The sequence below is a fragment of the Euprymna scolopes genome, chromosome 2 (assembly GCF_053919585.1).
Source record: "Euprymna scolopes isolate OS-2025 chromosome 2, ASM5391958v1, whole genome shotgun sequence".
In the NCBI taxonomy this organism is placed as follows: Eukaryota; Metazoa; Mollusca; class Cephalopoda; order Sepiida; family Sepiolidae; genus Euprymna; species Euprymna scolopes.
The window spans coordinates 144,941,999-144,964,543 of record NC_136483.1 but is presented as its reverse complement, the minus strand read 5'-3'; the positions used below and the strand labels follow the sequence as shown (position 1 = coordinate 144,964,543).

Here is a 22,545-nt window from a genome sequence, read left to right as displayed (position 1 = left end):
CTGCATAATCTACACGGTGACCACAAAGTCTACCTGCACAATCTACACGGTGCCCACAAAATCTGGCTGCATAATCTACAGGGTCTCCACAAAGTCGGGCTACATAATGTTACCAGACTTTGTGGACACCCTGTATATCGGCCCGAGCAACATAGCTAAAAAGATGAAACAACCGATATTTTGGCTTTCTCTGCCCCCTCACCGAAATCAACAGAGATTAGACTATTCCTCTCATGATCCGGTCCCTGTTGATTTTGTGGTGAGAATTAAGTTCTATGCAGCCTCTTAGGCTTTGCCTTCTCTCTTTGAGAAGGGGTTAGTTTATTGCTAACCACTCACTGGGGAATGTCAACGGGGCAGGCACTTTTTGCAGGTCAGAATGCTTTTCATCGAGTGACGCTGAATTTCTCAATCCCACTTTCCGAACCTGGTGTCCAAGTTCTTTCACTGGATAAGAACTAAACACATGCGTTATCAAATAATTTAACGAATTGCCTAATTGCCTTTGGAGGCTAATCATTGCTTAATTAGGTCAGGATCGAAAGGGTTAATAGGAGCAGGGATAATTAGTAGTAAATTCTACATGAAAAAAAAATAAACTGTGGAATTTCCACGAGGTTCCGCTAGTAATATTAATATTTCTTTAGTTGTATTCTTAATAAATAAAGTCTCTCTTATTTTTAGCTCACTTTTATAATCTGCATCTTCGTTCCAATTTTCCCAAGCTTTTGATAACAGTAATGCCCTGTGATAATGACGACAACATACAAAACTCCCACACAGAGACACAGCGCTTACATACTCTCAAACCTACTCTCAAACAGGTGTTTAGACACACACGCACACACACGTATATATATATATATATATATATATATAGATACAAATGTCTGCTAAAATTAAAATAACCAGGAAGAATTCACACAATGAATGCGTTGGCTTTCTTAATAGCTGCTGCCACATTAGGTAAATATTAAGTTTTTAAAACTTATTTTCATGGCTTCAATGAAAACATGTTGCTTTATCAAACCCATTTGTCGTTCATTACGCTTATCCCAATATGAATTCGAACTGGGAGGGGTATACAAGACGTCACCCATTTGAAGCAACCCCCGACATTTGTTTTTTTGCTGTTTGATAATAAGTTTTGTTTTTTTTTAAGTCTTCGCATTGAAATCAATTACGCAAAAAAAAAAAAAAAATTTTAATATTATGAAAAAATGGTGAAGTAAACGCAGAAATTTATTTTTATAAATATTTGTTTAAAATCAACATTTTTCGACGAGATATTCTTCCCTCTTTTTCATCTCATAATGTTCAAACGAAGGAAAATAGTAAAAAAAAAAAAAAAAAAATAGAGAGTCGGTGTCTTTTCTTCAACGGTGATATCTTGGAATGCTCGGGTGACACGCATGCCGCGCGTCAAGTGAATTAATTAGATTGTGTTCCCGCAATAACAGCGTTGTTTAAAATTTCAATTGAAATGCATATAAAATACGGTTAAATTAAATACTTAACTTTAAAATTTTTATCGGAATTACCGAGTTAGTAAGATTCATTAAGAAAGCTTATGGGAAAATAGCGTTATATTTTGTTATTTAAAGAAAAAAAAACGATCTCAAATATAAAGAATACACACATAATAATTCTGTTTGTTTTTGCTTATTGTCGAGCATCATGCATTCATTTCGTATGAATGCGATGATTCTATTGTTGACAATCATTTTCCTCATATCTTTCTAGTTAGAATCCTTTCTAGAAAGGCACCGAATACTTACGGGAGGAACCACGTAAAGCCTGTCAATATCCAAACGTATTTGTGTAGAAGGAACATTTAGGTCATGAATGCATAAGTGCAGTCATCATAACAATGCAGTTTACTATTACCTCTGATCCATTTGGGTGGAATAAAAATAGGAGGTATTACTTTTCGAACGCTCTCGTATACAAATAGAAAATATAAACGGTTTAATTGTTAATTTTGCTGTCGATAACAAATATGGCGTTAACTTTGTGTGCAAATCTGGGGTAATTTTGGTAAACACAATTTCCGAAAGTAATTCTATAGCTCATATAACATACTGACCCAACGGGTCAGAGGTAGTTTAGTCTCTCTCTATATATATATATAGTCATCCACATACAGTACAGTTTCGCTGTATCACAGTTGATCAGTGCGGCTAGACGCACACACACACACACACACACACACACACACACATATATATATATATATATATATATATATATATATATAGTCCACATACAGTACTATTTACTGTAGCTACTGTATCACAGGTCATCATTGTGACTGGACCAGCAACTACCTCAAGCCAGGATTGAAACTCGACCATCTAGGACACAATCAGAGCTTCTTACCGTTACGCTATTTTGCTGCTGCTGAGATGGGTATACGAAATTACAATGTTAAACTAAGCTCTATTTGTTTTCACAACGAGCATTATAACTAAACTGTCGGCTTGAGAAACTTCCAACGCGATGAGCTTAATTATTTTTTGAGGGAGGATTCTTTGATTATTATCTTTAAAGTGAGGCGGTTATGTTTTTTGCCGTTCTTCTCATATTTCTTCTTTCTATTTTTTTTAACATTATGTACATTATGACTATGTACACTTTAAAAAATAATTTTAACCATCTTTAAAAGATTTATAACATAAAAGGATAAAAATGTTGTCATTAAAATAAAAAAGGATGATGGTGGACTAATTCTTTCATTAGGTGAATGAGATGCGATTAACCAGTATATATATATATATATATATATATATATATATATATATATATATATATATATATATAAGGCACTTTGTATGTGTCTGTGGTGTAAGTGTGAGCTTATTCCCTACGGACTCAGAAACGGCAGGCATATTTTTTTGCAATGACAATAGAAGTATTAGTAGCGTGGAACATTCGTTGATCCTCATTCAATCTCGGGCAACGTTGAGTCCTCCTGCTAAGTTTGAATTATATAATAATAATAATAATAATAATAATAATAATTAACTCGTTTGAATTATATATATATATATATATATATATATATATATATATATATATATATATATATATATTGTTAGCCACATACATTACTGTTTCGTTGTATCACAACTCATCAGTGCGTCTAAACATACACCTTTCCCAACCGTGGATCAAACCTACAACCGTCGCGTTGACAACTCTCGCCATCAGATTACGAATCAATGCTGTAAATATTTCTCCTCGAGTGTGTATTAAATCCACACACACACACACACACACACACACACACACACACACACACACACATATATATATAATTCAAACGAGTTAATTATATTATTATTATATATAATTCAAACGAGTTAATTTGTATATTGTTTTAAACGATAACATTTTAATTGTGTGAATTTTCTTTTTAGCATTGTAACAGAATTTTGCACTTATCTTTTATTTTAGTATGTTTTTTTTATTTGGTAATTACACATCAACGTCAAAAATCACTCGATGATAAGAGTTAATGACACGAGAATGATATAGGAAATTTTCTGTTTCTATTACTATCCTTGTAGCCATGTCACTAATAAGGCTGCTGGAGGAAAATTTTTTACTAGGTTGACATTACCCGCTTGATAGTCAGGGACCTGAACATTGGATTAACCACTAAGGAGGCCGTCCTATCAGCAGGAACAAAGTACTAGGACTGCTGTGTTGCCATTTGGTGAATGGATTCTGAACCATTCAGTAGCATTTGGTGGGGCTTCTCGATGCCATATTAGTGGGTAATTATTACGGCTTTACCTATCATGGCTTACAAAAAAATTTATTCGTTTCTTTTTCTCCCTTACTTTCCTTCTCTGTCGTGGCTTAACCAAGTCTGTCGACCTATTCCATAAATCCCAAAACTCCATCATAAAAAGTCTTCAGAAAGAATACAAGATTAACCCCAGAAATCCAACTTCCAATATAAATCCCCACTACCATGTCTCCTTCTCTAACATCAGGAGTCTACGTTCCAACCTTCCAGAGGTTGAAGTCCAATTACAGGAGACCAAAATAGACCTATTATTCCTAAGCGAAACTGGCATTGGACCGACTATTTCCTTAGATGAGTTCGTAATTAAAGGATATTCTAATTTAACATCCAAAAAATTTGACCCAAAAGATCGCCATGGGCATGGAATATGTGCCTACATTAGAGATGCCTTTTCATGTGGTAGGGGCATCTCCAGAGAAGACCCTAAATTGTCCTATATGTACTTCTGGGTTGCCTTGTTCACACCACTGCGTTTATATTTGCCCTCTATCGCCCCCATACAGCGGAGTTGCTATCTTTAAGAGCATATCTGAAAAAATTGACCACATCCTGTCTGCTCATCCTTCGGCTAACCTTCAGTCTGTGGAGACTCAAACAAGACATGACGAGGAGAGGTTCTGTCACGATCTCTCCATTGTTTATGACCTAACTTGCTCAAGAACCCACCCGTGTCCCCGACACTAACGATCAGTATGCAAGTCTATAGACCTGCCAAACTTGCTTTGTCTGCATCAAACACACAGACACAGAACAAGCTGTGTGCAGTAGCACACACGCATGGAGCGGAGCACGTGCAGCCATCGCACGGCTTCCGTGACCTTTGACATTAGGCTTCTGTCCCCTTCTCTTATTTCTCTTTTTCGCTTGACACCAAGCCGTGCAAATGTATAAACCACGCGCTTCATAAGCATGCACTCGGAGAGCAACAACAGAAACATGAGGTAGGCTTGCATATTTTTCATATAAACATTGTTACCTGTAAGATGCTTACACATAGAGCTAATACAATATGAACAATCCAAGACTTATAGTTAAGCTCTATACCGTTCGTGTAAAGTATGAAGTATAAATTCTATTTGTGCACACTTCCACAGAGGTCCACATGTACAAGCCACAATCATACGTCCTTACGTGACTATCCAATTATTGCACTAATGTATGAACTTTGTTTTATTTTAAATAAATAATGTAATTTTATATATATACTGGTATAATGGTTTTCTTTATTTGCTAAATCGTGAACATTCATTATATAGCCTCACAACAGGTCTCCTAGACTTTTTTCTCACAACTTCTCCTATTCATTCTCCACAGACATCTTCCGATCACTCGGTTGTCTAATTTAAGATATACAGAATGTATTCCATACATTTATATCAGATCTACCCCTGCGTGCCATGTTTGAAAAGAATATGTCCTCAGTATCAGATCTGACAGAATGGTTTATTGTCGATAGAGATCGCTTCATACCCTCCAAACAATTCTAGCAAAACCTAACTACTAGCCGAGGTTCTCTTCATTATGTACTGCTGCCATTGTGCACAGAAATTGCTTCCAACGTAATAGATTACTGAGACTAAATCCGCCTTCAGGACTGCCAGCCACAACTGTAAAAGAGTAATAAAGAACGAGAGGGAGAGAGAGAGAGAGAGAGAGGGATAGAGAGAGAGAGAGGGGGGATAGATAGATAGATAGATAGATAGAGAGAGAGAGAGTTGTATGCTCAGTCCGTCAAGTCCAAAGTAGCTGAGCAGCAGCTTAGTTCCAACTAGTTTTGAATAGAAGCGTGTACTCTATCCCAACCATTAACAATGGACCTGAGATAATCTTGTCAGCATCAGACAAAGCCAAACATTTTGCCCAGAATTTTGCGGCTAATTCTACCCTATGCGATCAAGCCCCCCCCCCCCTAATTTCCCCTGTGCATGAAAATACGCTATGCAACATACAAATATCTGTGTGTGATGTTGCCAAGCTAATCAAAATCCTCAAATTCAAATTACGGCATTCCAATTAAAGTGCTGAAAAAACTTCAACCAGAACTAGCTCCCATACTTACGAAGCTGTTCAAGCGTTTTCTTAAGAAGAATTGCTTCCCAACATTCTGGAAAACCTTATCAGTATGTCCCGTATTTAAAAATTCAGATGATCGGTCACCCCCCCTCTCAATACAAACCAATCAGTCGCTTGTGCGTCATGAGTAAGTTGCTGGAACCTGTGTTAAATAGAAGTAGTCAACCATTTCAAAGCCAAAATAACCTCCTCGGTAATATGCAACATGGTTTCCGTTCTACTTGCTCTACAGCTGAGGTGCTAACAGTTATATCTCATAGGATTAGCGAATCTCTCGACGGATGCTTCCTTTCTAGGGCAGTTGCTCTTAAACAGGCTTTGATAGAGTATGGCATAAAATCTCCAGCTACGGTATAGCTGGAAATGTCTTCTAAATTATTAAATCATTTCTCTCTGATAGGTTCATAAGCGTAGTGGTTGATGGGCAGAAATCAGAAGCTCTTAGTATTAATGCTGGAGTCCCTCAGTGGCCCATCCTAGGCCCAACTCTCTTCCTAATCTACATCAATGATCTGCCAAATCATATCCTTACATCATTCGTAGATATTTATACTGATGCTACTACCATCTATTGCAACACTTCAAAGGCCATAAACAACTAAGTTCTCTTTCCTCTAATCATGAACACGTGGTGCAATGGGAAAGAGGTGACTGGTTAATTTTCATGCATCTAAAATCAAGCTTCTATATTTACATCATCAACGCTCTGATCCCCGTCTGGTATTAATTGAAAAGAATGGCTCTCGTCTTGGAGAGGCTCCATGTTTTGACAATATTCTAGGTCTGACCTTTACTGGAGATGGAGCACGTACATCAAATCCGTTGCTAAGGCTGCTTGAAAAATGGTGGGATCATTCTATCCCTTCAGTAAATATATCACTGCTAATGCAATTCTCTACCTGTATAAACGCCAAGTACATCCAAGGATGGAGTACTTTTGCCACATCTGGACAGGAGCTGCTAGAAGTGTATCCTACCTTGATAGAGTTCAAGATAGACTTCGTAGCCTAGTGAAGGATGCCCTTTTCTCTTTCCTGTAAGCTATTTCCCACAGAAGAGACGTTGCGAGCCTTCTCTACCTTATCATTATTTTCATTGCAAGTGCTCGTCTGAGCTCCTATCTCTGGTGTCCCTGGCTTGACATTCACGAAAAACACTTGTCTAGCTGAAACCACTATCAATAATTTTCCCTACTCTTAATCTGTGCCTAAACTTAAACATAGATTCCATGAACAAAGCTTCTTTCTTAAAACTGCACGCCTGTGGAACTTTTCCGTTTTCCTGCTTTCCAACTGACTACAATTTGGTCGTCTTCAAGTCCAACGTAAACAAGTTCTTGATGAGCCGTTCCCCTTAAGTAATCCTATTTACCAAATTTCCACTACTAACGATTACTATATTTTCCCATTGGCTACTTATTAACTCTTATCCTCGAGTGGCTTTTAGGTCTTGATAAGTGGCCATTCATTTGTAAAAAATAATGGTTTGGGTTTTATTGGTGTTGGTATTTTACGGTGCATGTACCGTGAAGACATGTATTTATGAATAAAAGTCACATTATTTCAAATCATTATTTCGTAAGATTAGATTTTAAAATTTTAGAAAACCAAGTAATGCTGTATACTTATTTATTGATTCAAAAACTTTAATATTTTTTTAGATTTTTGGTGGTATCCACCCTTATCAAAGAGGAATACTTTTTAATTGTGTTTTTGTTTTCTTTTTTGCCTTATTTTGTTGTTACTGCTCAGCCCTAAAGTATTCCTTGATAAGGCCAGATGCCACTGAAATTAAATAAAAAAAATGATTTTCCGGTACAAATAACACAATATATATCTATATATATGTATGCATACGTATCTATCTATCTATCTATCTATCTATATATATATATATATATATATATCTTTCTCTCTCTCTCTCTCTATATATATATATATATATATATATATATCTTTCTCTCTCTCTCTCTCTCTCTCTCTCTCTCTCTCTCTCTCTCTCTCTCTCTATATATATATATATATATATATATATATATATATATATATATATATATATATATATATATTACGTGAGAGTTTTGTGAAAAAACTCTTAAACACATAACACTAGAATTAACCGGAAATAGTAATCATACACTAAGGATGGTTTATAACGGGTAAAATCTTTGTTTGGATGAATGAATAACGCGTACAGAAATAGGCCGGCAAGTTGAAATGACAAATGTTTCTTTCAACTTGTCGACATATTTCTAATACTTTTGCCCATGCGTAAATTCATTTATAGCTTGAAGTGGATTAAATTAAAAGCTTTTTTTTACTACTACTACTTATCTGTTGGTAAGGGGCGCGATTGGAGCATTAGATGTTTTGGTTTCGATTCTACCTGATGGCACCAAATCATTTTTTTTTTTACTTTTGAAATCAGTACTATATATAAATAAATATATACATATATATATATATATATATATATATATATATATATATATATATATATTATTCCTTAATTGGTATTTATTTTTTTGAGCTGAGCATTATATATATTAATTTATTTTTATTTCGGACTACTAGTCTCATCTTTATTAGTTGTTTTTCATCTTTTATTGGATTGTTTATTCACAACGTTTCGGATAGCAGTGATGGCTGAGAATGCAGTTAGGAGATTCGAAGTTCCTATCCGTCGCGGTTACCACCTGACGAAGGCCAGAGGAATTAGTTGGCCGAAACGTTGTGAATAAACAATCCAATAAAAGATGAAAAACAACAACTAATAAAGATGAGACTAGTAGTCCGAAATAAAAATAAATTAATATATATATATATATATATATATATGTATATATATATATATATATATGTATATATATATATATATATATATATCCAATAGAAAGTTGGTTCTTTAATAATAAATATGAAATCTGCATGAATTAACATATATTTAAGCGTATTTTACGACAGGGCATTTCTAACACAATTGCTATGCACAGTGGGTCCTAAATATGGGCTGTATAAAATGTGTCGAAGCCCTGCGTGAAAATTCAGATACCTCTGATGTTTAACAAAATTGTCTGCCATAAGATCAACAAAACCCTGCCGTCTCCACACCAGCTTAAAAGTCTCTTATAGCCAGCCATTTCTAACCTTCGACTTTACACGTCTATCTTTTTTGACACGCACTTTGCTTCTCTCCGACCACGTGTTGTGATTTTTTCCTTTCCTTCTGACGCAAGCTCGCGCACATTTGCTAATTTGCATACATGCCCAAACGCTACCACTGCTGCTAATAACTCCGCTAGCCAGCTATCGTTAGGCTGCTGCTGATATTTTCACACGCGCCCACACACGGTCTGTTATGTTTTCAACCAAATTAGTATTTTAGATAAGATTTATGTTTTGATTTTAATCTTTGTGTGCGGACATAAAAGTGGTGAAAAGCTGTTCAGTTCGAGGAATTATTTTTACCTTGTATGGGGCGGGTATTCGTTGATTTTGTTGTAATTATTTGTTCATTTATTATATATTAACAGGCTCTGCACACGCTGTCATCTGTAAAGATAAGCCAGATGGAGTGTACGAATTCGGTTGTCTTTCCTACACGAAATGTGTTAATAACAAGCCCGTCATTGTTGAGTGCCCGCTAGGACAGGTGTTTGATATGGACCAAAAAATATGCTCTTCGTAAGTATTGAGTAATATTTAAATTTTCCTCTTTCAAGAGATTATTTCTTCGGCGTGAAACATTTTCAAAATGACCACAACCTGTAGTCGCATCAATCAGAGTTAAATGATATTCGAATAAAACATTTTAAAATTAGCTGTACATACCTGGTGTTGTCCGGGATTCTTTTAAATTTTATCTATTTTTACACGATTTTTGTGACAGGTTGAGATCGAACGGTAGTGATCTTATACATAAATATGCAATTTACATAGCTGAGTATGGGGAATTTTGAATATACAGATTAGAAAAAAAAATACGAATAAAAAATTTAAAGCAGAAGGAATGTATAAACAATAACAAATATGGCCTAATATATTAAGGTATGTTGAAGTTGATTAGAAAAGCATTTTTTTTACCGAAATAAGTGGAATTAGCATTAAATACGCCAAAATGTTGTATTGTTTTTTTTTGTTTTTGTTTTTTTGTTTTTTGTTTTTACAAATAAGTTACCGTTTATTAAGGCTAAAAACGATTAATAAGATGGGCAGATAAATAGCATGATAGGATTGACAATTTCCACATACAACCCACGCAAAACAGTTGTCATGTCTTGACAGAGTACAAAACCGACTTCGAGATCTAGTGGGGTGTGTCCTCTTCTCTTTCCTACAACCTCTTTCTCGCAGAAGACAGGTGGCTTACGTTTTTCTATTTTATTCTTATTATCATGACAAGTGTTCGATCGAGTTCCGATCTATGCCACCCTCCTTAATAAAATACTCACAGCAAAATCTCGTCTATCTAAAAACACTGCAAATAATTTTCCTTTCTTTCTTTATGTACCTGAAATAAAAAGGAACTTAAATTATCAACATTTTTTTTTCATCCGTGAGAAGGAATACCACAGAGCTGCTTCTAAGCTGACTATAACATGGTCCTTTTCAAGTCCAATGTTAACAATTTCTTGTTAAGCCGTCTTCTTAAATAATCAGAGTATTTAAATTTTCAGCTCTGTTACTAATCCTCACAACGTTGTTTCACCATCCATTTGACAAAATAGTTAACCTTTATCCCTTCCCCGTAACCTTTGGCTTAGATAGGCGGTTATTGGATGCGTCCGTTCAATCTCGAAAGGCTTGAATAAAAAATAATCACGTTTCGGCGTTACCTGATCAATATCTAACTACTATATGCGTATGTGTTCCTCCTTTCTTTTCTTATTCTCATCAATTTTGATATTTTCTTCTTTGCAAATCTATCCTTCTCTTCTTTTACAAATCTATCCTTCTCTGTGGAACAGGCACTTAGACATTAAATTTCTCTGTGGAACAGGCACTTAGACATTAAATTTTGCTCGACCAAAGAAACTTATTGAATCATACCTACAGCTTTGTAAGGATAGCCTTGACTATCCTGTAATCGACTTGATCGTCTATATCTGGCATGGCACTGCCCAAGTAATCTATAGATTTTAGGTTCGTTCCACCAAGTTTTGTAAGGGTAGTTGCGCCTGTAATTATGAGGCAAAAGTTGCGTAATCCCAAGCTATACCTCCCCTGAATCGGTACTGCTTGAGTCCAGTGGCAAGGAGAAGTGCTAGATGACTGGAAACAATGCCGAAGTAAGCGGAATTCTCAAATGGTCACCCATTTTAGTACTGGCTAGGCGAAACGTTGCTTAACTTCGGTGATCTGACAAGAACCGGTGTGTCAACGTGATTATGCCGTATATAGGCGGCTATTAATTAATACAAAAAAGCACAAGTCGATCCAGAAAACGGCGATTTCCTCTCTTTGTCAGAAACATGGCTCATGAAATGTGAGAACTACAAAGAGAATTACTTGCAGAGAAGTAGAAGTTACGAGGTTGTCGAAAATAAATCACAAGGCCCAACTGTAAATAAATAAAACCAAACCAGATTAAACCTTATAACACATGTAAGCTTAGTTTAATGATGTAGAGAACTCGAATACCTACTAGACAGGTCTTTCTGTACAGGAGTTTGCCAGGAAAACCTGACATGGGATACTTTTACCTACAAGTAAACCCTAACTAAATATTCAAGATTACTTAATATTGACGGCCCAAATAAGATCTCCTCGATATGATTAACCCATTTTATGAGGAATAATGAATCTACTCCAAGTGATGTTGCCTCAGGTAACAACACGAAGCTGGATACTCCACCAGACTAAATTAATTCTTGTCCTGGAATCTAGTAAAACCAAGAGACCACAAGAAAAGTCCACTATAACTTATTGGTTCCCCGAGAAAAGGAGGGTGGACCTGTAAATTCACCCTTATCCGTTCGTCCGTTCGTCTGTCCACACTTTTCTCAATAACTACGCCTTGGAATTGTTTGAAATTTTGCACAAACATGGAACATGATATGAGTAAAAACGTAACAGAACGGATTTTCCAGGAAAACTCCGGTTGCCCCCAACCCCCAGGGGTGCCTTTCGGGTTAAAATGGCTAAAATTTACACTTTTGTGCTTATTAAAAAAAATTGATGCCTTGGATTTGTATAAAACTTTCTGAAAAATTGTAACTAACTGATTTTTATATAATTTTGTTTGTCTATACTTCATGATAACTCTTGGGTGTGCCCCAGGGGCTCTTTTAGGTCTAATAAAAACACTCCATTTTGGGGACTATTTTACCATATTTGTCCAAAATTTTCTGTGTATGTCTATTTAGCAGTTTTGCATGGTGCTGAACTCAAATTTAAATATGTTAAGGCCTTGAGGACTTTTGGGGCTAAATGGGGGGATATGCAATGATGAACTTAGTTATTTTTTTTTGCATGGTTCAGAACTCAAATTTACATATGTTAAGGCCTAAAACTGCACCGTTTGTTTATTTTTACCAGGATTTGAGGTCCCCTGGGGACTTTTGAGGCTAAATAGGGGGGGGATGCTAAACTTAAATCATTTTTTATGCCTCGTTCACTGTGCACTCACGGGGAACCATGCATGATTCACTTGTTTATTATAGGAAGAAGGGTTTTGGAGTTCCGATTTGGTACAGTCATTACAAAACCCTCCTCGTAGGTGGTGTCACACTCGCCGAAGGTCCAGAGCAGTTCGACGAGTCTCCTGATGTTGTGCTTTCTTCTGTTTAAAAGAGACGTGTCGATTTCCAATATGTGACCTGGGCCTCTAATCTGCCGGGATTCCTAAGGAAATAGTCCTGACAAATGTCTCTAATGCAGTTTCTCCAGTCATTTTTTATGCCTCGTTCACTGTGCGCTCATGAGGAACCATGAATGCTTCACTTGTTTAAATGGTCAATTAAGGGATCCCTTAAGTTTTGAGAAATTCAAATGAAATAAAATGAAATAGCAATATACATTAAGTGACACCAAAGCCAACAGAATCCGGGTTATTTTTGAAATGGCACTTCCTCTGTTGACTGTGCCATGTTGCTAGTTTTAGGAGATCCGCCCTTTAAGGCTTTAAATTCTCTTCTTGAGAAGAAATTAATCTATTGCTAATTGCTTTAGACTCCCCTACTGGAGCAATCCGACAGAATTTCCCGGGAAATTTTGCAACCCAGATCGTTCTTTATCTTCAATCCCATTTTCCGACTCTTGTGTCGCATTCAATGATTGATTTTAATTTCAGTTCTCTGTTATGTCTGAAGATACGATGCTATTCTAAACCTCTTTTGTCTGTTTTTTTTTTTTTTTTTTTTTTTTTTTTTTTTTTGCATTTTCAGGCCTTTAACGGTTCCTCCGCCCTGTGGAAATTTCAAAGATTGTTCAAAACTAGCGAATAAAAAATATCCTGACATCGATAATGGATGCAGATCTTATTTTGAATGTTATTCCGGACAATTCCTAGGACACACACCTTGTCCCAAGCGTACGTATTTACAAGTTTCATTATTTTAATGTTAATACCCGTTAAACATGTTCGAAGTAGCATCTGATAATTATGGAAATTATGTATCTGTCTTTCTGGATCCGAAGCTATACTACTTAATACTAATGTGCAATTATAATCAATAAAAGCTATACTACTTAATACTCATGTGCAATTATAATCAATAAAGGTTATACTAATTAATACTAATGTGCAATTATAATCAATAAAACTTATACTACTTAATACTAATGTTCAATTATAATCAATAAAAGTTATACTACTTAATACTAATTTGAATTATAATCAATAAAAGCTATGCTACTTAATACTAATGTGCAATTATAATCAATAAATGTCATACTACTTAATACTAATTTGCAATTATAATCAATAAAACTTATACTACTTAATACTAATGTGCAATTATAATCAATAAAAATTATACTACTTAATACTAATGTGCAATTATAATCAATAAAAGTTATACTACTTAATACTAATGTGCAATTATAATCAATAAAAGCTATACTACTTAATACTAATGTGCAATTATAATCAATAAAAGTTATACTACTTAATACTAATGTGCAATTATAATCAATAAAAGTTATACTACTTAATACTAATGTGCAATTATAATCAATAAAAGTTATACTACTTAATACTAATGTGCAATTATAATCAATAAAAGTTATACTACTTAATACTAATGTGCAATTATAATCAATAAAAGTCATACTACTTAATACTAATGTGCAATTATAATCAATAAAAGTTATACTACTTAATACTACTTTGCAATTATAATCAATAAAACTTATACTACTTAATACTAATGTGCAATTATAATCAATAAAAGCTATACTACTTAATACTAATGTGCAATTATAATCAATAAAAGCTATACTACTTAATACTAATGTGCAATTATAATCAATAAAAGTTATACTACTTAATACTAATGTGCAATTATAATCAATAAAAGTTATACTACTTAATACTAATGTGCAATTATAATCAATAAAAGTTATACTACTTAATTCTAATGTGCAATTATAATCAATAAAAGTTATACTATTAATACTAATGTGCAATTATAATCAATAAAAGTTATACTACTTAATACTAATGTGCAATTATAATCAATAAATGTTATACTACTTAATACTAATGTGCAATTATAATCAATAAAACTTATACTACTTAATACTAATGTGCAATTATAATCAATAAAAGTTATACTACTTAATACTAATTTGAATTATAATCAATAAAAGCTATGCTACTTAATACTAATGTGCAATTATAATCAATAAAAGTTATACTACTTAATACTACTTTGCAATTATAATCAATAAAACTTATACTACTTAATACTAATGTGCAATTATAATTAATAAAAGTTATACTACTTAATACAAATGTGCAATTATAATCAATAAAAGTTATACTACTTAATACTAATGTGCAATTATAATCAATAAAACTTATACTACTTAATACTAATGTGCAATTATAATCAATAAAAGTTATACTACTTAATACTAATGTGCAATTATAATCAATAAAAGCTATACTACTTAATACTAATGTGCAATTATAATCAATAAAAGTTATACTACTTAATACTAATGTGCAATTATAATCAATAAAAGTCATACTACTTAATACTAATGTGCAATTATAATCAATAAAAGTTATACTACTTAATACTACTTTGCAATTATAATCAATAAAACTTATACTACTTAATACTAATGTGCAATTATAATCAATAAAAGCTATACTACTTAATACTAATGTGCAATTATAATCAATAAAAGTTATACTACTTAATACTAATGTGCAATTATAATCAATAAAAGTTATACTACTTAATACTAATGTGCAATTATAATCAATAAAAGTTATACTACTTAATTCTAATGTGCAATTATAATCAATAAAAGTTATACTATTAATACTAATGTGCAATTATAATCAATAAAAGTTATACTACTTAATACTAATGTGCAATTATAATCAATAAATGTTATACTACTTAATACTAATGTGCAATTATAATCAATAAAACTTATACTACTTAATACTAATGTGCAATTATAATCAATAAAAGTTATACTACTTAATACTAATTTGAATTATAATCAATAAAAGCTATGCTACTTAATACTAATGTGCAATTATAATCAATAAAAGTTATACTACTTAATACTACTTTGCAATTATAATCAATAAAACTTATACTACTTAATACTAATGTGCGATTATAATTAATAAAAGTTATACTACTTAATACAAATGTGCAATTATAATCAATAAAAGTTATACTACTTAATACTAATGTGCAATTATAATCAATAAAACTTATACTACTTAATACTAATGTGCAATTATAATCAATAAAACTTATACTACTCAATACTAATGTGCAATTATAATCAATAAAACTTATACTACTTAATACTAATGTGCAATTATAATAAAGAAAGCTATACTACTTAACACTAATGTGCAATTATAATTAATAAAAGTTATACTACTTAATACAAATGTGCAATTATAATCAATAAAAGTTATACTACTTAATACTAATGTGCAATTATAATCAATAAAACTTATACTACTTAATACTAATGTGCAATTATAATCAATAAAACTTATACTACTTAATACTAATGTGCAATTATAATCAATAAAACTTATACTACTTAATTCTAATGTGCAATTAGAATTAATAAAACTTATACTACTTAATACTAATGTGCAATTAGAATTAATAAAACTTATACTACTTAATTCTAATGTGCAATTATAATCAATAAAACTTATACTACTTAATTCTAATGTGCAATTAGAATTAATAAAACTTATACTACTTAAAACTAATGTGCAATTATAATCAATAAAACTTATACTACTTAATACTAATGTGCAATTATAATTAATAAAAGTTATACTACTTAATACAAATGTGCAATTATAATTAATAAAAGTTATACTACTTAATACTAATGTGCAATTATAATAAAGAAAGCTATACTACTTAACACTAATGTGCAATTATAATTAATAAAAGTTATACTACTTAATACAAATGTGCAATTATAATCAATAAAAGTTATACTACTTAATACAAATGTGCAATTATAATCAATAAAAGTTATACTACTTAATACTAATGTGCAATTATAATTAATAAAAGCTATATTACTTAATACAAATGTGCAATTATAATCAATAAAAGTTATACTACTTAATACTAATGTGCAATTTTAATTAATAAAAGTTATACTACTTAATACTAATGTGCAATTTTAATTAATAAAAGTTATACTACTTAATACTAATGTGCAATTATAATCAATAAAAGTTATACTACTTAATACTAATGTGCAATTATAATCAATAAAAGTCATACTACTTAATACTAATGTGCAATAAAAATCAATAAAAGTTATACTACTTAATACTAATGTGCAATTATAATCAATAAAAGTTATACTACTTAATACTAATGTGCAATTATAATTAATAAAAGTTATACTACTTAATACTAATGTGCAATTTTAATTAATAAAAGTTATACAACTTAATACTAATGTGCAATTATAATCAATAAAAGTTATACTACTTAATACTAATGTGCAATTATAATCAATAAAAGTTATACTACTTAATACTAATGTGCAATTATAATCAATAAAAGTTATACTACTTAATACTAATGTTCAATTATAATCAATAAAACTTATACTACTTAATACTAATGTGCAATTATAATCAATAAAAGTTATACTACTTAATACTAATGTGCAATTTTAATTAATAAAAGTTATACTACTAAATACTAATGTGCAATTATAATCAATAAAACTTATACTACTTAATACTAATGTTCAATCTTAATTAATAAAAGTTATACTACTAAATACTAATGTGCAATTATAATCAATAAAACTTATACTACTTAATACTAATGTGCAATTGTAATCAATAAAAGTTATACTACTTAATACTAATGTTCAATTATAATCAATAAAACTTATACTACTTAATACTAATGTGCAATTATAATCAATAAAAGTTATACTACTTAATACTAATGTGCAATTTTAATTAATAAAAGTTATACTACTAAATACTAATGTGCAATTATAATCAATAAAACTTATACTACTTAATACTAATGTTCAATTTTAATTAATAAAAGTTATACTACTAAATACTAATGTGCAATTATAATCAATAAAACTTATACTACTTTATACTAATGTGCAATTTTAATTAATAAAAGTTACTACTTAATACTAATGTGCAATTATAATCAATAAAAGCTATACTATTTAATACTAATGTGCAATTATAATCAATAAAAGTCATACTACTTAATACTAATTTGCAATTATAATCAATAAAACTTATGCTACTTAATACTAATGTGCAATTATAATCAATAAAAGCTATATTACTTAATACTAATGTGCAATTATAATCAATAAAACTTATACTACTTAATACTAATGTGCAATTATAATCAATAAAAGTTATACTACTTAATACTAATGTGCAATTATAATCAATAAAAGGTATACTACTTAATACTAATGTGCAATTATAATTAATAAAAGGTATACTACTTAATACTAATGTGCAATTATAATCAATAAAAGTTATACTACTTTATACTAATGTGCAATTATAATCAATAAAAGTTATACTACTTAATACTAATGTGCAATTATAATCAATAAAACTTATAATACTTAATACTAATGTGCAAGTATAATCAATAAAAGCTATACTACTTAATACTAATGTGCAGTTATAATCAATAAAAGCTATACTACTTGATACTGATTTGCAATTATAATCAATAAAAGTTATACTACTTCATACTAATGTGCAATTATAATCAATAAAAGTTATACTACTTAATACTAATGTGCAATTATAATTAATAAATGTTATACTACTTAATACTAATCTGCAATTATAATCAATAAAAGTTATACTACTTAATAGAAATGTGCAATTATAATCAATAAAAGCTATATTACTTAATACAAATGTGCAATTATAATCAATAAAAGCTATGCTACTTTATACTGATGTGCAATTATAATCAATAAAAGTTATACTACTTAATACTAATGTGCAATTATAATTAATAAAAGTTATACTACTCAATACTAATGTGCAATTATAATCAATAAAAGTTATACTACTTAATACTAATGTGCAATTATAATCAATAAAAGTTATACTACTTAATACTAATGTGCAATTATAATCAAGACAAGCTATACTACTTAATACTAATGTGCAATTATAATTGATAAAAGCTATACTAATTAATACTAATGTGCAATTATAATCAATAAAAGTTGTACTACTTAATACTAATGTGCAATTATAATCAATAAAAGTTATACTACTTAATACTAATGTGCAATTATAATCAATAAAAGTTATACTACTTAATACTAATGTGCAATTATAATCAATAAAAGTTATACTACTTTATACTAATGTGCAATTATAATCAATAAAACTTATACTACTTAATACTAATGTGCAATTATAATCAATAAAAGTTATACTACTTAATACTAATGTGCAATTTTAATTAATAAAAGTTATACTACTAAATACTAATGTGCAATTATAATCAATAAAACTTATACTACTTAATACTAATGTGCAATTGTAATCAATAAAAGTTATACTACTTAATACTAATGTGCAATTATAATCAATAAAACTTATACTACTTAATACTAATGTGCAATTATAATCAATAAAAGCAATACTACTTAATACTAATGTGCAAATATAATTAATAAAAGTTATACTACTTAATACTAATGTGCAATTATAATTAATAAAATTAATACTACTTAATACTAATGTGCAATTATAATCAATACAAGTTATACTACTTAATACTAATGTGCAATTATAATCTAGAAAAGCTATACTACTTAATACTAATGTGCAATTATAATTAATAAAAGTTATACTACTTAATACTAATGTGCAATTATAATCAATAAAAGCTATACTACTTAATACTAATGTGCAATTATAATTAATAAAAGTTATACTACTCAATACTAATGTGCAATTATAATCAATAAAAGTTATACTACTTTATACTAATGTGCAATTATAATCAATAAAAGTTATACTACTGATACTAATGTACAATTATAATCAATAATAGTTATACCACTTAATACTAATGTGCAATTATAATCAATAAAAGTTATACTACTCAATACTAATGTGCAATTATAATCAATAAAAGCTATACTACTAAATACTAATGTGCAATTATAATTAATAAATGTTATACTACTTAATACTAATGTGCAATTATAATCAATAAAACTTATACTACTTAATACTAATGTGCAATTATAATCAATAAAAGTTATACTACTTAATACTAATGTGCAATTTTAATTAATAAAAGTTATACTACTTAATACTTGTGTGCAATTATAATCAATAAATGTAACACTACCTAATACTAATGTGCAATTATAATCAATAAAAGCTATACTACTTAATACTAATGTGCAATTTTTATTAATAAAAGTTATACTACTCAATACTAATGTGCAATTATAATCAATAAAATGTATACTACTTAATACTAATGTGCAATTACAATCAATAAAATGTATACTACTTAATACTAATGTGCAATTATAATTAATAAATGTTATACTACTTAATACTAATGTGCAATTATAATCAATAAAAGTTATACTACTTCATACTTATGTGCAATTATAATCAATAAAAGTTATACTACTTAATACTAATGTGCAATTATAATCAATAAAAGTTATACTACTTAATACTAATGTGCAATTATAATCAATAAAAGCTATAGTTCATCTTACTAATGTGCAATTATAATCAATAAAAGTTATACTACTTAATACTAATGTGCAATTATAATCAATAAATGTTATACTACTTAATACTAATGTGCAATTATAATCAATAAAAGTTATACTACTTAATACTAATGTGCAATTAGAATCAATAAAAGTTATACTACTTAATACTAATGTGTAATTATAATTGATAAAAGTTATACTACTTAATACTAATGTGCAATTATAATCAATAAAAGCTATACTACTTAATACTAATGTGCAATTATAATCAATAAAAGCTATACTACTTAATACTAATGTGCAATTATAATCAATAAAAGTTATACTACTTAATACTAATGTGCAATTATAATCAATAAAAGTTATACTACTTAATACTAATGTGCAATTATAATCAATAAAAGTTATACTACTTAATACTAATGTGCAATTATAATCAATAAAAGTTATACCACTTAATACTAATGTGCAATTATAATCAATAAAAGTTATACTACTTAATACTAATGTGCAATTATAATCAATAAAAGTTATACTACTTAATACTAATGTGCAATTATAATCAATAAAAGTTATACTACTTAATACTAATGTGCAATTATAATCAATAAAAGTTATACTACTTAATACTAATGTGCAATTATAATCAATAAAAGTTATACCACTTAATACTAATGTGCAATTATAATCAATAAAAGCTATACTACTTCATACTAATGTGCAATTATAATCAATAAAAGTTATACTACTTAATACTAATGTGCAATTATAATCAATAAAAGTTATACTACTTAATACTAATGTGCAATTATAATCAATAAAAGTTATACTACTGATACTAATGTGCAATTATAATTAATAAAAGTTATACTACTTAATACTAATGTGCAATTATAATTAATAAAAGTTATACTACTTAATACTAATGTGCAATTATAATTTATAAAAGCTATACTACTTAATACTAATGTGCAATTATAATCAATAAAAGTTATACTACTTAATACTAATGTGCAATTATAATCAATCAAATTTTTTATTTCCATCACTTGTGATATTTTCTTCTCCTTTACAAATCTATCCTTCTCTATGGAACAGACTCTTGAACATTAAATGTTGCTCAATCAAAGAAACTTAATGAATCATACGACAAAATGCTATTCTTAATCATATCACAATGTAATGTAGTCGTTATATGTCAACACTCGGGACCCACACGTTGTATTCGAACAGTCGCAAGGAAACAAAAACAAGGAAAATTTCAACTCATTTTTTTTTCAGTTGAAACAACAGATATTTATTTACAGGTACTTCTCAAATAACACCTTGCCTCTTGTTCAAGAGTCTTCTCGTACTCCAATGTGCTTAACAAGATTCTGCCATGTCGAACACGTGGTACTCTGTCATTGTCCGGCTAGGTTTAGAACACGTCTTTCCCTGTCGCTCTCGAGTTTGTGTGTAGCACACCTATTACTGTTCTTCTCGGGACGCGTTTTTCTTTCTTTATAATCTTTTTTTTCTCCTTCCTCGCCGTGACGTCATCTTGCACACGGCTTGCTCATTTGCATACGTTGGCTGTCTTACAGTGGCTGCTGCTATACGCGCATTCGCGCTTTGTTACATTGATAACAGCATGTAGCAAACAAAATGATGTAGGATTGTCTTACACGCGTATCTGCAGTTGTTCAACGCCGACCTTTGACAATGGCTGGACATGAATCCTTACATAACGGATCTTCTAGAAAAGTGTCCACGTGCTTCTTAAAAGTCGAGCTGAGAAGCTGTATGTAATTTAATTAATTTTTTTTTCGTGCATTTATTTTTCTTTGCATAGGGAAATATACGTTTGTAGATTTTTCCTTTTTTTTCTTATTTATTTCTTATTTAATTTATGTTGATTTTTTTTTCTTTTAGCTCTTGTGTTCAACGAATTCTTGCAAGCCTGTGATTATGCCTACCGCGTGAAGAGACCGTGTGGACTGGAGGACATTTAGGCAGAAACATTATAACTTTGATTTCATCTCAGCTTTAGTAATAAAATATATTCTACGTGTAAAATTGTTTTTTTTTTTGTTATTATTATTATTCTATTAAAATATGTTATTAACAGTTTTTTTTCTTTTATTCACCCCAAATAAGATACATCGCCACTGAGACGTAAGTGCAAGATATATAGGGAGTTATTCTAAGTGGGTAGTTGTGCACCAAGAT

The 22,545-nt window shown here is 30.2% G+C and overlaps 1 protein-coding gene across 1 annotated transcript; it reads left to right on the top strand.

The window, feature by feature from the left end:
- The first annotated feature begins 881 nt into the window (after positions 1 to 881).
- LOC145241601 (uncharacterized) lies at positions 882 to 22,392 on the top strand. Its single transcript, XM_080104689.1, has 4 exons — positions 882 to 966; positions 9,420 to 9,570; positions 13,272 to 13,417; positions 22,249 to 22,392. Exons 1-4 carry the CDS (start codon positions 927 to 929, stop codon positions 22,326 to 22,328), a joined length of 417 nt encoding a protein of 138 aa, XP_079960815.1. The 5' UTR covers positions 882 to 926; the 3' UTR covers positions 22,329 to 22,392.
- The last annotated feature ends 153 nt before the right edge of the window (positions 22,393 to 22,545 follow it).